The sequence below is a fragment of the Oncorhynchus mykiss genome, chromosome 16, assembly GCF_057628025.1.
Source record: "Oncorhynchus mykiss isolate SJ-2025 chromosome 16, ASM5762802v1, whole genome shotgun sequence".
Classification (NCBI taxonomy): Eukaryota; Metazoa; Chordata; class Actinopteri; order Salmoniformes; family Salmonidae; genus Oncorhynchus; species Oncorhynchus mykiss.
In genome coordinates, this window is record NC_143037.1 from 24,849,248 (window position 1) to 24,863,676 (window position 14,429).

The 14,429-nt window shown below is 41.6% G+C and overlaps 1 protein-coding gene across 1 annotated transcript; it reads right to left on the bottom strand.

Moving 5' to 3' along the window:
• Positions 1-1,013: 1,013 nt before the first annotated feature.
• Positions 1,014-13,298, bottom strand: ghrhr2 (growth hormone releasing hormone receptor 2). Its single transcript, XM_090201684.1, has 13 exons — positions 13,284-13,298; positions 12,071-12,191; positions 11,771-11,878; positions 11,569-11,681; positions 11,022-11,119; positions 10,329-10,461; positions 5,802-5,955; positions 5,652-5,712; positions 5,357-5,423; positions 5,163-5,257; positions 4,710-4,839; positions 4,394-4,435; positions 1,014-4,284 (listed from the first exon to the last, which is right to left on the bottom strand). Exons 1-13 carry the CDS (start codon positions 13,296-13,298, stop codon positions 4,192-4,194), a joined length of 1,230 nt encoding a protein of 409 aa, XP_090057810.1. The 3' UTR covers positions 1,014-4,191.
• Positions 13,299-14,429: the final 1,131 nt, after the last annotated feature.

The window sequence follows — 14,429 nt, forward strand, 5'->3', positions numbered from 1 at the left end:
TCTTGCTCCCAGAGAAACATTAAGTTTGCAGACGACACTACAGTGGTAGGCTTGATTACTAACAACGATGAGACGGCATACAGGGAGGAGGTGAGGGCCCTCGGAGTGTGGTGTCAGGAAAATAACCTCACACTCAACGTCAACAAAACAAAGGAGATGATCGTGGACTTCAGGAAACAGCAGCGGGAGCACCCCCCTATCCACATCGACAGGACAGTAGTGGAGAAGGTGGAAAATGTTAAGTTATTTGGCCTACACCACTCGATGTCACAGGAAGGCCAAAAAGATCATCGAGGACAACAACCACTCGACCCACTGCCTGTTCACCCTGCTATCATCCAGAAGGCGAGGTCAGTACAAAAACAGCTTCTATCTCAAGGCCATCAGACTGTTAAACAGACATCACTAACATTGTGGCTGCTGCCAACATACTGACTCAAATCTCTAGCCACTTTAATAATAAAAAATGGAATGTAGTAAATGTATCATTAGTCACTTTAAACAATGCCACTTTATATAATGTTTACATACCCTGCATTACTCATCTCATTTGTATATACTGTACTCTATACCATCTAATGCATCTTGCCTATGCCATTCGGCCATCGCTCATCCATATATTTATATGTACATATTCTTATTCATTCCTTTACACTTGTGTGTATAAGGTAGTTGTTGTGAAATTGTTAGATTTATTGTTAGATATTACTGCACAGTCGGAACTAGAAGCACAAGCATTTCACTACACTCGCATTAACATTTGCTAAACGTGTATTTGACCAATAAATTGCTGTCTTCACTATTATTCTACAATATAGAAAATAGTCAAATAAAGAAAAACCCTTGAATGAGTAGGTGTGTTAAAAATGTTCACTGGTACTCTATATATATTAGTTTGCGTGTAATGTGTATATTTATGGTGTATATACTGGGCACATTTGAAAAAAAGAGACCTAGGTCTCAATGTGTCTTCCCTGTTAAATAAAAATAAACTCTGTCCGAGTGCTGAAAGATCTGATAGAATGTTTGTTTTTATTGGGCATTTTCAAATGAATAATTTTCATGTTTTACAAGTGTTTGTACTGAACTTACTTTTTAGAGGCAACAATATGTCTGTTTTAAGTATCTGTTGTCAACTGATGGCTAACCCCCTTATGATCGATTTTTTTGGGGGGTGTCAATATTCTGAAAAATATATTTTAAACACTGTTCTGCAATATATGCTTAAACAATTGAAGTATTTGCTGTGCTAGACCTGAGGGATAATGTTTGCATTATAAATGTTGCTTTATGTTCTACATTTAGGAAAACATACCAAAATGCTAAAGAAATTAGCCCTGGAGCATTTAATAGTGCTATAAAACAAAACAAAAATACTTTTGGAGGTTTGTATTACATATTTGAATAATCTAATGTCAATCAAGGCCTTTAAACACTTGTTGGACAATAATTGTAAAAAGGAAATGGCGTTTATAGTGTCTTACACAGTTGACATGAATCCAGTTAGTTGCATTTTAAAATACAAATACATTTGGAGGTTGTTCCTTTACATCACTTGTCAAACTCATTCCACAGAGGGCTGATTTTCTGCAGGTTTTTGCTCCTCCCTTATACTTGATTGAGGAATTAATGTCACTGATTAGTAAGGAACTGCCCTCACCTGGTTGTCTTGGTCTTAATTGAAAGGATAAACCAAAAACCAGCAGACAATAGGCACTCCATGGAATGACTTTGACACCCCTGCCTACATGGTGTGATAGCTGATACGTTGGTCTATCAAAATATATTAAAAATATTGTTTTTAAAAAAAAGTTGAAGTTGTCCTGTCTTTCAAGAATCCCTGAGCTCTAAAACAGCAAAATGTTCTCTTAGCCTCATGGCAAAATGTGTAAAATAGCACGAGATTAGAAATACAACTGCAAAATGTTCTGTCTGCCAATGGGGGGCCCTTGCTCAGACCTTACGGGGGGCCCTGTGAAACTGCGCTACACCACTATGTCGCTCAAGTCAGAATTTAGTGTGCTCAAGTCAGAATTTAGGCTAAAAGGATGTTGACAATCATATCATTAGGAAAGTAGGATTTGAGATGAAAAAACAAGTGACCTCCAAATCCATAGCATCTTGCAGTAATGCATCTCTCATCCGATATATATACTGTATATACTGTAGATTGTGCCATCCTCACATCCTCTAGTAAAGACAGAAAATGACGAGTTATGATAAAACTATCCACCTGTCGACTACTTCAAGCACTACACAATATACAGTCTATGCTTAAGCCACAGTATTATATAAATGGTCATAAATATGTGAAATGCAATTGGTATAGTGTTAAAGAAAATATTTGTGTAAATGTATTAAACATTTAAAAACAGGAAAGGTAGCCTAGAACTGCAAATCTCCAGTTTTTTACTTCATGGCTCAATGATCTGACGGACAAGTGTAGGATATAACAACAAAAGTGATACGCTAGCTAAATTGTTATCACCACAATTATCAGTCATCAACACAAATGTGGGTGAATTATTTTTGTTGTTTTACCCATTTTACCATGTGTGTATCCTCATACAATAATCACCAAGACAGACAGAGGTACATTGCATTCGGAAAGTATTCAGACCCCTTGACATTTTCCACATTTTCTTACGTTACAGCCTTATTCTAAAATGGATTACATCGTTTTTTTCCCTCATCAATCTACACACAATACCACATAATGACAAACCAAAAACAGGTTTTCATTCATGTTAGAAAATGTATTTAAAAAACTGAAATATCATATTTACGTAAGTATTCAGACCCTTCACTCAGTACTTTGTTGAAGCATCTTTGGCAGTGATTGCAGCCTCGAGTCTTGGGTATGACACTATTTGGGGAGTCTCAAGCTCTGTCAGGTTGAATAGGGAACGTCACAGCACAGCTATTTTCAGGTCTCCAGAGATGTTCGATCGGGTTCAAGTCCGGGCTCTGGCTGGGCTACTCAAGAACATTCAGAGACTTGTCCCAAAGCCACTGCTGCATTGTCTTGGCTGTGTTCTTGGGTTCGTTGTCCTGTTGGAAGGTGAACCTTCATCCCAGTCTTAGGACCTGAGTGCTCTGGAGCAGATTTTCATCAAGGATCTGTCAGTACTTTGCTCCGTTCATCTTTCCCTCGATCCTGACTAGTCTCCCAGTCCCTGCCGCTGAAAAACATCCCCACAGCATAATGCTGCCATCACCATGCTCCACCGTAGGTATGGTGCCATGTTTCCTCTAGATGTGGTGCTTGTCATTCAGGCCAAAGAGTTCAATTTTGGTTTCATTAGACCAGAGAATATTGTTTCTCATGGTCTGAGAGTCTTATAGTGTCTTTTGGCAAACTCCAAGCGGGCTGTCATGTGCCTTTTACTGAGGAGTGGCTTCCGTCTGGCCACTCTACCATAAAGGCCTGATTGGTGGAGTGGTGCAGAGATGGTTGTCCTTCTGGAATGTTTTCCCATCTCCACAGAGAAACTATGGAGCTCTGTCAGAGTAACCATCTGGTTCTTGGTCACCTCCCTGACCAATGCCATTCTTCCTCAATTGCTCAGTTTTGCCAGGCGGCCAGCTCTAGGAAGAGTCTTGGTGGTTCCAATCTTCTTCCATTTAAGAATGATGGAGGCCAATTATGCAAAAAAAGGTTGGTACCCTTCCCCAGATCTGTGTCTTGACACAATCCTGTCGCGGAGCTCAATGGACAATTCCTTCGACCTCATGGATTGGTTTTTGCTCTGAAATGCACTGTCAACTGTGGAACCTTATATAGACAGGTGTGTGCCTTTCCAATGCATGTCCAATCAATTAAATTGACTAGAGGTGGAGTCCAATCAAGTTGTAGAAACATCTCAAGGATGATCAATGGTAACAGGATACACCTAAGCTCAATTTCAAGTCTGATAGCAAAGGGTCTGAATACTTATATAAGGTATTTCTTTTTTTTAATAAATGTTCTAAAATTCCCCCAAATCTGTTTTCACTTTGTTGTTATGGGGTATTGTGTGTAGATTGATTAGTGAAAAATCTTTTTAATAAATTTTTCACAAGGCTGTAACGTAACAAAATGTGGAAAAAGTCAAGGGGGTCTGAATACTTTCCGAATGCACTGTATTTGTCCTTAGACTTAGGTTATTCAATGATAATAAACCATCTGAGATAGTCATCACCACCCTGAGTCTAGGCTACATAGTCCTGGGTTGCCAGATTGAAGACATTGTTTTCTGTCTGAGAACGACACCCCTTCATCGCCTTTCGAATTTCATTTTGTACCTGAAAAAACAAAACAATAAAGGTATTGACTTTGTAGCCTATTATTTGTTGTAAATGTAATTATGATTAATTAAATACATCACAGGGTTAACAAAATGGCACATCTTACCTCCCCATTCAAGAAGCAGTACAACAATGCAACTATAAACCCCTGTAATTAAATGAAGCCGAATTAATAGTTGTTCACTATTTTAATATTTTCAGCCCTTTATGAGGAAAATAAAAGTTTTATCAGAAGGAAATAAGTAACAGAGACATTTTATGTTAGTTTTCATTTAAGCCTTCCCTATTGAGGTAATTATGAGTTATGAATCTGTTAAATTATTAATAATATTGATATCAGATCAATTGAATATTGAAAACCTGCAAATATAGCCATTCCAGGGCTGGGTTGGAGTACCGCTCAGTCTAAAATGCTCTCGTACCTGGAAGGAGCCCAGGACCAGCTCCAGGGAGAGTCGGGCCCCTACACCCACATGCTCAGGTAAGAGGGCGAAGACCACATAGTGCACTCCAAACAGAGGGATGAGAAGAAGGGTGGATCTCGCCAGCCTCCTGCAGGGGGCACCAGAGGAGAGAAAGAGATGGGATGGGAAAGAGAGAAACATGAGAAGTGAGAGCGAGACAGGAAGGGAGACAAACATGAGAAGCGAGACAGGAAGGGGGAGGGAGAGATAAAGAGGAACTTCCTGGATCCACATTAATTATGCTACAATACACTGGGGAAGTTTGACCCTTTTGAAATCCTACCCAATTCAGTCACTCTATCAACATATGGGGGGGAACAGGGTGAGTCAAGCCAGTAGTTAAAATGAGCCAGCCCTTTTATTTTGTGCATGCTAACAGTTCAGCGCTCATGAGTGGTCAGTCAGTCTCACCTGTAGACCTGAAGTCCCTCACTTCCATTCTGGTCTGTGGCCTTGGTCTTCTGAATGATGATCCTACTAATGTTCACAAACACCACGAAGTTGATCTGTGGTTGAGAAAAACAGTGGTTTGATACCAAGTCTCAACCCTCTTGATTCATTAATGGAACAAGATTCATTAATGGACAGTGTTTTCTTGGTCTTACAAAGACAGATAAGAGGATGGGAGTTTTGATGATCCACCACAAGGCACTGTCAAGGTTGTCCCAGCATCTGTTGGGCAGAGAAGTTATAATGCTGGAATACTGTTGATTACAGTACTACACGATCACATTCAATATGTAGGTCTTCTCTTTTCTTGCCCTTGTTTGGGCCCCTTTATTTGCCCTTTTCACGTACTTCCACAAAGGAATATTGATACCAATACTTTCAGAAGTAGTACATGTAATTATGTCTAATGTAGACAACAAAATAACTATTCTAGTTATTCGCTAGCCTCACCCTTCATTGTCAAACTGACTCTTCAGCAGGGTCCAAATTATGATGGTCACTGAGGGAGTGCCTGGAAGAAATGGAATGTACAGTCATATAAACACACACACGCACAGATGCTCACAAACACAAATACACACACACACACACACACCTTACCCCAGCCTATGCCACTGTACAACCAGAAGAGCTTTCTCTTCTGTGCAAAGGTGAATACCAGCAAAGTTTGCAGGTACAAGCCCTCTACAAGAAGCCAGAAGAAGTTGGCCAAGACACAGTACTGGAAGAAAGTCACTGCTGCTTTACACGTTACCTAATGGATGGGAAACAAATTTCAATAACAACTACTTTTCTCACATGTACAGTACTTAGGCATTTAGATTTAGTAATTCTGACAGTCTGTGGCCACCGGTTCAACAAGTCAATAACAAATGTTCTTTATACTTTTTATCTTTATACAGCATCTAATCATGTGTAATGCATTGTTGAAAACACATAGTAGTACAAGCAAAAGCCACAGAATTTGGAGAATGACATTTCAAATCTAAACAGCGAGTAGTTTCACCCCCCCCCCCCCCCCCCCCGGAAAAACAAATGTGTATGATAACCAATCAGCGTGTTTACTCAAGATCTGAGTGCATTATTACCCCTTAACATGCATTCCGAGCACAGGAAGGTCTGCATGAGCCCTCCTACAGGGAGAACATAAAGAGGCTCTCCTAGCTGCACAGGGATCAGGCAATGATTCCCATGGACCTCGCCATGTTCTGGATTGAGTTTGTCATGAGACAAAAAGATGCTATTCACCTGCACACCTGGGTCAAACAGATTGCTTTGGTATGTCTACCACTGTGGATGCCATGGCATTCCTTCAAGCTGCTGTTCTGCTGATTCTGGTGACTACTTCTGCTGTTCTCATATGTTTATGCATCAGGGTGCGTTGTAGACCAACAGGTAACACGAGTAACTGAAAGTGTAATGGGCATTGATGAGGATGTATCAATTGGCTTGAATAGTGCTACTACTAATAGTAGATTGGATTATTGGAAATAATTTCCCAGGACGATCAAATTGCTTTACATTGGTATGAGGGGAATTCACCTCATCCACCACAGATCTGTCCAGCTATATTTGTTCCAGTGATCAACCATACTCCTCAAATAGCTTTTTTGTTTATTTGTCGTTCAGGGTCTGGTTGCTATAGTTGAATTTAGGGGCCAGTTAATGCAAGATTAAGTGTGTGTGTTTGTATCTGTTTATAAATAAAAGAGCACTGTACTTTCCATTTCCTGACAGTTTTGTTACATCTGATAATGTAATAACGAAGAACCAATGACAGCCTTATGCTCAACAATAAAGATGGCACGGTCAGACATGGCAGCTCTGCATCTAGCTCCTAAGCAACTTTTCAGTATTTCGTTTTTTGTATGTTATTTCTTACAGTATAAGCCAAGAATGTTTTTGGTGTTATTACATATAGCCAGAAATAACTTTTGGATATCAGAGCGGCGGTAACTCACCAACATTACGACTTTCCCAAATTGGATCCTTTATTTGTACCTCCCAGGGCAATTTCATTTATCCCAGAGGCTGCTCCAAGACACCACTGGTGGAAAAGAGGTATTCAGAGTGGACTTCTAGTCCGACTCAGGAGGCGTGAAAACCATCCACCACTTCCGAGTATATTACTTGCTAATGTTTAGTCTCTGGACAATAAAGTAGACAAGCTCAGGATGAGGATCTCCTTCCAGAAAGACATCAGGGACTGTAACATACTCTGTTTCACGGATCATGGCTCTCCGGATATGCTGACCCCAACTACATAGCCAGCTGTGTTCTCAGTACATCGCGCAGACAGGAATAAAGAACCCTCCGGGAAGAAGAAAGGTGGTGGTGTATGTTTCATGATTAACTACTCGTGTGATTATGATAACGTACAGAAACTCAAATCCTTTTGTTCACCCGACTAAGAATACCTCACAATCAAATGCCGACCGCATTACCTCCCAATATAATTATATTTGGTTATAGTCACAGGTGTGTATATTCCCCCTCAAGCCTATACCACGACGGCCCTCAAGGAACTACACTGGACTTTGTGCAAACTGGAAACCACATATCCTGAGGCCGCATTTATTGTAGCTTAACAAAGCAAATTTTGAGGAAAACGCTAGCGAAGTTCTATCAACACATTGACTGTAGTACTTGCGCTGGAAAAAAGCTTGACGGCTGCTACTCCCACTTCTGGGATGCCTACAAGGCCTTCCCCCGCCCTCCCTTTGGTAAATCAGATCACGACTTCGTTTTGCTCCTCCTTTCCTATAGGCAGAAACTTAAGCAGGAAGTACCAGGTGCTAAGGTATATTGAATGATGGTCTGACCAAACGGAATCCATGCTTCAATATTGTTTTGATCACTTGGACTGGGATATGTTCCGGGTAGCCTCTGAGAATAATATTGACGTATACACCGACACGGTGACTGAGGTCATCAGGAAGTGAAGTTCCAACTGTGACTACTAAAACCAATCCAAACCAGAAACTGTGGTTAGAAGGCAGCATTGGCGCAAAACTGAAAGTGCGAACTACAGCACTTAACCATGGCAAGGTGACTTTGAATACAAACAGTGTAGTTATTCGGCAGTTAAACAGGCAAAACGTCAGTAGAGATTGGAGTCGCAATTCAACGGCTCAGACACGAGGCATATGTGGCAGGGTCTACAGACAATCACAGATGACAAAGGGAAAACCAGCCATGTTGCGGACACTGACATCTTGCTCCCGGACAAGCTGAACACCTTCTCGCCTGCTTTGAGGATAACACAGTGCCACCAACACAGCCCGCTCGCAGGGGTGGGCTCTTATTCTCCGTGGCCGACGTAAGACATTTAAGTGTGTTAACCCTAGCAAGGCTCCCGGCCCAGACGGCATCCATGGCCGCGTCCTCATAGCATGCGCAGACCAGCTGGCTGGAGTGTTTTGAACATATTCAAACTCTCCCTATCCCAGTCTGCTGTCCCCACTTGCTTCAAGATGTCCACCATTGTTCCTGTGCCCAAGAAAGCAAATGTAACTGAACTAAATAACTATTGCCCCGTAGCTCTCACTTCTGTCATCATGAAGTGCTTTGGGAGGCTAGTTAAGGATCATATCACCTCTATTTTACCTGACACCCTAGACCCACTTCAATGTGCATACTGTCCGAATAGATCCACTGACGATGCAATCACCATCACACTGCACAATCCCATCTGGACAAGAGGAATACCTATGTAAGAATGCTGTCCATTGACTATAGCTCAGCTTTCAACACCATAGTACCCTCCAAGCTCATCATTAAGCTCGGGGCCCTGGGACTGAACGTCGCCCTGTGCAACTGAGTTCTAGACTTCCTGATGAGCCACCCCCAAGGTAGGAAACAACCTGTCCACTTCGCTGATCCTCAACACAGGGGCCCCACAAGGGCATCAACCAACCAATCATCAAGGACATCAACCACCCGAGCCACGGCCTGTTCACCCTGCTACCATCCAGAAGGCGAGGTCAGTTCAGGTGCATCAAAGCTGGGACCGAGAGACTGAAACACAACTTCCCTCTCAAGACCATCAGACTGTTAGATTGCCATCACTATCCGGCTACAACCCGGTTACTCAACCCTGCACCTTAGAGGCTGCTGCCCCACATACATAGACATGGAATCACTGGTCACTTTAATAATGGAACACTATTCACTTTACTCATTTCATATGTATATACTGTATTATATTCTACTGTATTTATGTCAATGCCACTCCGACATTGCTTGTCCTAATATTTATATATTTCTTAATTCAATTCTATTACTTTTAGATTTGTGTGTATTGTTGTGAATTGTTAGATACTACTGGACTGTTGGAGCTTGGAACACAAGCATTTCGCTACACCCGCAATAACATCTACTAAATATGTGTATGTGACCAATAAAATTGTATTTTATTTGATCAGAGTCACGTCTTTCTCATGCATTTTTAAATGTTTTTTTAGCCTAAAGCAGGGCTGCCCAACCCTCTTCCTGGAGATCTACTGTCCTGTGCGTTTTCAGTCCAACCCTAATTTAAGACACACAATTCTACTAATTAGCTGCTCAACAAGATCTTGACCTTAACTAGCTGAATACGCTAAATGAGGGTTGGACTGAAAACCTACAGGACAGTAGATCTCCAGGAAGAGGGTTTGGCAGCCCTGGCCTAAAGCATTGCCGAGTTAAGCATTGTTCTAGATCGCTTGATATTATCAGTGTCTGTTTTATTTATATTCAAAATCTTAAGCTAACATGGGGTATTGTGTGTCCCGTACAGCTCAGCGTGTCCGGTGTGGCTCAGTTGGTAGAGCATGGCGCTTGCAACTCCAGGGTTGTGGGTTTGATTCCCACAGGGGACCAGTATAAAAAAATATTGAAGAATACACTCACTACTGTAAGTCACTCTGGGTAAGAGCATTTGCTAAATGACTAAAATGCATACTCTTACATACCCCCTTAATTTGAGATCTGACACTGGTTGTTGCAGGATTTTTAGATAAAGGAGAATTTCCAACGTGAACTTGGTTCCATATGATACAGGGATAATAATGATACTGTGAAGCCTACTTTCTGTTGTTGATGTCCTTCCTTCCACAATCTAGAGGCCACAGTTGATTATTGTCCTACCGTTGAGACAGTGCAGTGGTCCATGCTTTCGTCTGCAAACAGTACGGCGTCCTTAACAAACACGGCCAGGCCACGGAGGATGAAGGTGGAAAACAGGTTGAGGTGGATGGAGGTCCTGATGCACAGCAGCTTCCTATGGAAGACACCAGACTCAAATGGGTAAAACTTTACTTGAAAGGTACCTACCTATAAGGACTACATAACACATTTATAACCCTTAAAGTCTACCATTCAAATAACGCGTTAACGACGTATAAAGGCTTTATAAAGGGTATATAAGTCATTTATAGATGGTTAATTATTCATTTATAGATAGTTATTGAATTAGTAATAAAAAAGTAACAACCTGTGATATAGAGGAGGATAAGCACAGTCCATGCACCTTTTTATTTGTGAACAGCCTTTAGGCACCTATAACGCTACATCTCCATTCAACCTGCTTTGTAGTCTACAAAGCCTTAACTTGTGTCCAAGAAACCGGCCCATATTATTTATAGTCAGCAGACCTTCAAATGAAGTGGTACCAGGAAAGGAGATGAGGAAAGGAAGCTGAATCAGAAGCAATTACTGTATATAGCGTCACTTTACTTGAACTGTAGTGTTATGACAAAAACATTTTAAAGTGTTACCACAATGTGCTATTCTGAGTTCTAGTTCTGAATGATTTATATTTGCTGAAATGTCAAAGCTCACCTGAAGATACAGAAGACCAGAATGGCAATGAAGAGCGATGCCAGCGACAACCCATAGCCCACAGTATAAATGATCTTCACCGTAGCAAAGTAATTTTGCTTGAAGAAATAATCAAAAATGTATTGTCATACTCACGGAAAAACAGTCAAAGGTCCCAAGTTGACAAAATGTAAATGAAACATGCCTGCATATTTTTGTATTCATTTGCTATAATGACTACTCGTGAGTAAAGTCTAACATTTGTCACAAGTGCTCATAAATGCCAACAATCACAGACTTGCATGTCACTGTATTGTACGCCTTGTGCCCAAATGCAACCAACCTTCAGTGAGTAGACAACGGCAGATTTTGTACCGTAGCTGTATCCAATTTGTTGTGTCTTTATCTACATTTGCACCCGGTGTGATGATCATATATCATTATTATTCAAACTTTGACAAAAAAATATGTCAGCTGACATGTACACTTGATAGTAAATAATGATTTTGTGTGAGAAATGATCCTTTTACTAAAGTGTCACCTTAAAATGCTACTAAATCTACTCTACCTTATCCCCAGTCTCCTCCTCTTCTTCACTGCTGTCCTCAAAGTAACAGGCTTTGTAATATGGCAAGCTTGGCTTACTCCATCCTTCGGGGGTGCAGTTGCGTGTGATTAGAGCTGTAAAGAAAATATCACAGATTTCAAATATATATTGTTTAAATGGATGAGATGGTGGATGATGTTATGAGTTGGGTGATTTATTGTACCTGGGGGAGAGTCTGGCTTCAAGAGGATCAGAGGACATGATACGGAGAGGCTCTCCCCATTTAGGGCTGCGGGCCAGCAGCTCACACCATCCCACTCCACCAGACAACCTGTCATTTCCCACACAAAGTTATAAACAAGCAGTAAACGATGGCGGAAAGAAGAAAAAAAACAGGTTGAATGCACAAGTTATTTTTTATGAATGTATCTTAAAAATAAAGCAAAGGGATGTTAAACATGTAAAGATGTCCCCCTCTGTTTTTTCTACAAATGAATGCCATTCTCATTGGAGAGAGAGCTACCTGTAGTGTTATTAGGAGTTGACAAGGACAGTGCCTTGGTGTTCCTCATCTGGAGTTTGCACTCGCCCTCTTTCTCCAAGAGGTGGAGGACAATGGAGCATTCAGGATGAGTGGTCCTGATCTGAGTGGCAGGAAGACGGACGGACGTACAGATACAAGAAGGCAGACAGACAGAAGGACGGATGGACGGACACCGACAGACAGAAATACATTGATCCATTTCACCAGCTGTCTGCCCGTCCATCTAATATATACAGTATTTATTACTATTTTCATTTTTTTTACCGTACATCGGATAATAAACACACACATTCAAACTCTTTTAGCTAACAATTTGAACTCTTTCAAGATAATCGTTAATGCAGCATTGTTTATGTATCCTCTAGATCAGGGTTTCATAATGATTACTCCTGGAGACCCTGCACTAGAATAAAAGACAGGCAAGCATAACCGTCAAAGTATATAATACTACAGTCATTAACTCGAGTGCTGTAAATACAAACATTTTGAACCCAAATGCACTTACCACCCTTACACTACAAACAAGGATGAAAAATATGGCGACCAACTTGATGTCCATGTTCCTTGTGTTTATATGCCTTGTAAACATACTCAAAGCAGGTAACGTTTAATTCGGTCTTTATGGTCCCTCTTGCAGTCTCAGCTTCCCATGCAAAGAAGTGTTTCCTCCTTATTTGGCAGATGGTTAAGAGTTCATGGCCACCTCCCAAATGGTATAGCCTAGTTTTCAGGGTTACTTAGTCCATCGTCAACCCGCCATGTCAAACCATATTATTACTTAAAAGCCAATCAAAATCCTCACAGTGGCTTTAACAGTTCTCAAAATGCTCCAGACATGTCTGTGGTGATCTCCAAACAGACACCAAACAGTCATGGTGAAGGAGGTAGTGTATGCAAATGCGGTCTCTTTCAGTCCTGTTTCCTTATTTCCCTGCAGAGCTGGCTACCTTTCTTGTTTACCTGTTTGTCCCCTTTTTCCCACCCGAGTGAGCGTGATTGGAGCTTTCTGCAGCAGTAAAGTCAAGTGATTTAAGGGATGACTGAACTTACATGTCCGAGATAAGAGGATGACATCATCACCTGGGAGGTATGCAGATTACCTTTGGCGAACACAGGTAAAAAGGCAAGGAAGTGTCTTTCATGCAAAAACGTAATGCATGCTGAAAATACAAAAACAACAACCCCAACGTACCTTTGAGAATGACATATGTGTACAGTAATGACTTGGAAGTATTTTTCAGCATAGATGGACCACGGTTCTTAGCTCATCCATTATTCAAATAGGTCTCTTTCCCAGTGGACCTTCTACCATGACAAGCAAAGGACAGTGTGTAAAAAAAAGTCTAGCGGCCTCCTTATTTAACAAATAACCATGCAATATTCAAGAAATGAGCACCAAGAGAATGGTAAGTGAAAATGAGAGAAGGGGGGAAAAGGGGTGAACGATAGACATCACGGCTGAGGTTCACCATTGCTCTTGTTTCTAACAATTATAGGACTTTTTGTCATGACTAACCATTAGAATAATCCAACCCTCTAAAAAGATTGTACTTCACCAATTTAGGTTTAGGGTGTGCATTTTTGCCCTCTATTTGAATGAAAGTAAGACATTATGGGGAATCCTTTCTAAACAATAATTCCCCCACTAAGGTGGTTGCCCAGCCCAAAATTAGCCATGTGTGTCAATGGAACACAGATGGAACATGGTACTGTACATAGATGGAACATATAGTAACGGCATGCAGGGGCTCATACTGTATATGGTTTCTTCTAAAGACATCCCCCGGGTGTGTGTGTTGGGGGTTATATGCTTATTGAGAGCGTAGCGTTTGTCCCAACATGTGTGTCTATCAAAGAAACCACCTCACTCCTACACTGCCACACCCTCTCTATTTTTTATTCTTGATTTTGTGTTCTTTGGTCATGCCACCCAATGGGCCAAACCCCAAACAAAGGATGTTGCTCTAGCTCCTGCGACAGCCCCTGACTCAATTTCTGCTTCAGCTGCAGACCCAGCTCTAGTCGCAGACCCAGCCGCAGACCCCTCTCCAGTTGTAGACCCAGCTCCAACCCCTGCTCCAAGTCCAGCCCTGGCCTGTGCTGCCGCTACAGCCCCTGTCCCACCTAAAGCCCCAGCCCCTACTAAAGCCCCAGCCCCTACTAAAGCCAAAGCCAATACTAAAGCCAAAGCCCCTACTAAAGTGCCAGCCTCTACTAAAGGCCCAGCAGCCCCTACTAAAGCACCAGGTCCTACTTAAGCCCCTACAAAGCTCCAGCCCCTGCTACAGATCCGGCCCCTGCTCCAGCACCTGCTACTGATTCGGCCCTTGCCCCAGAG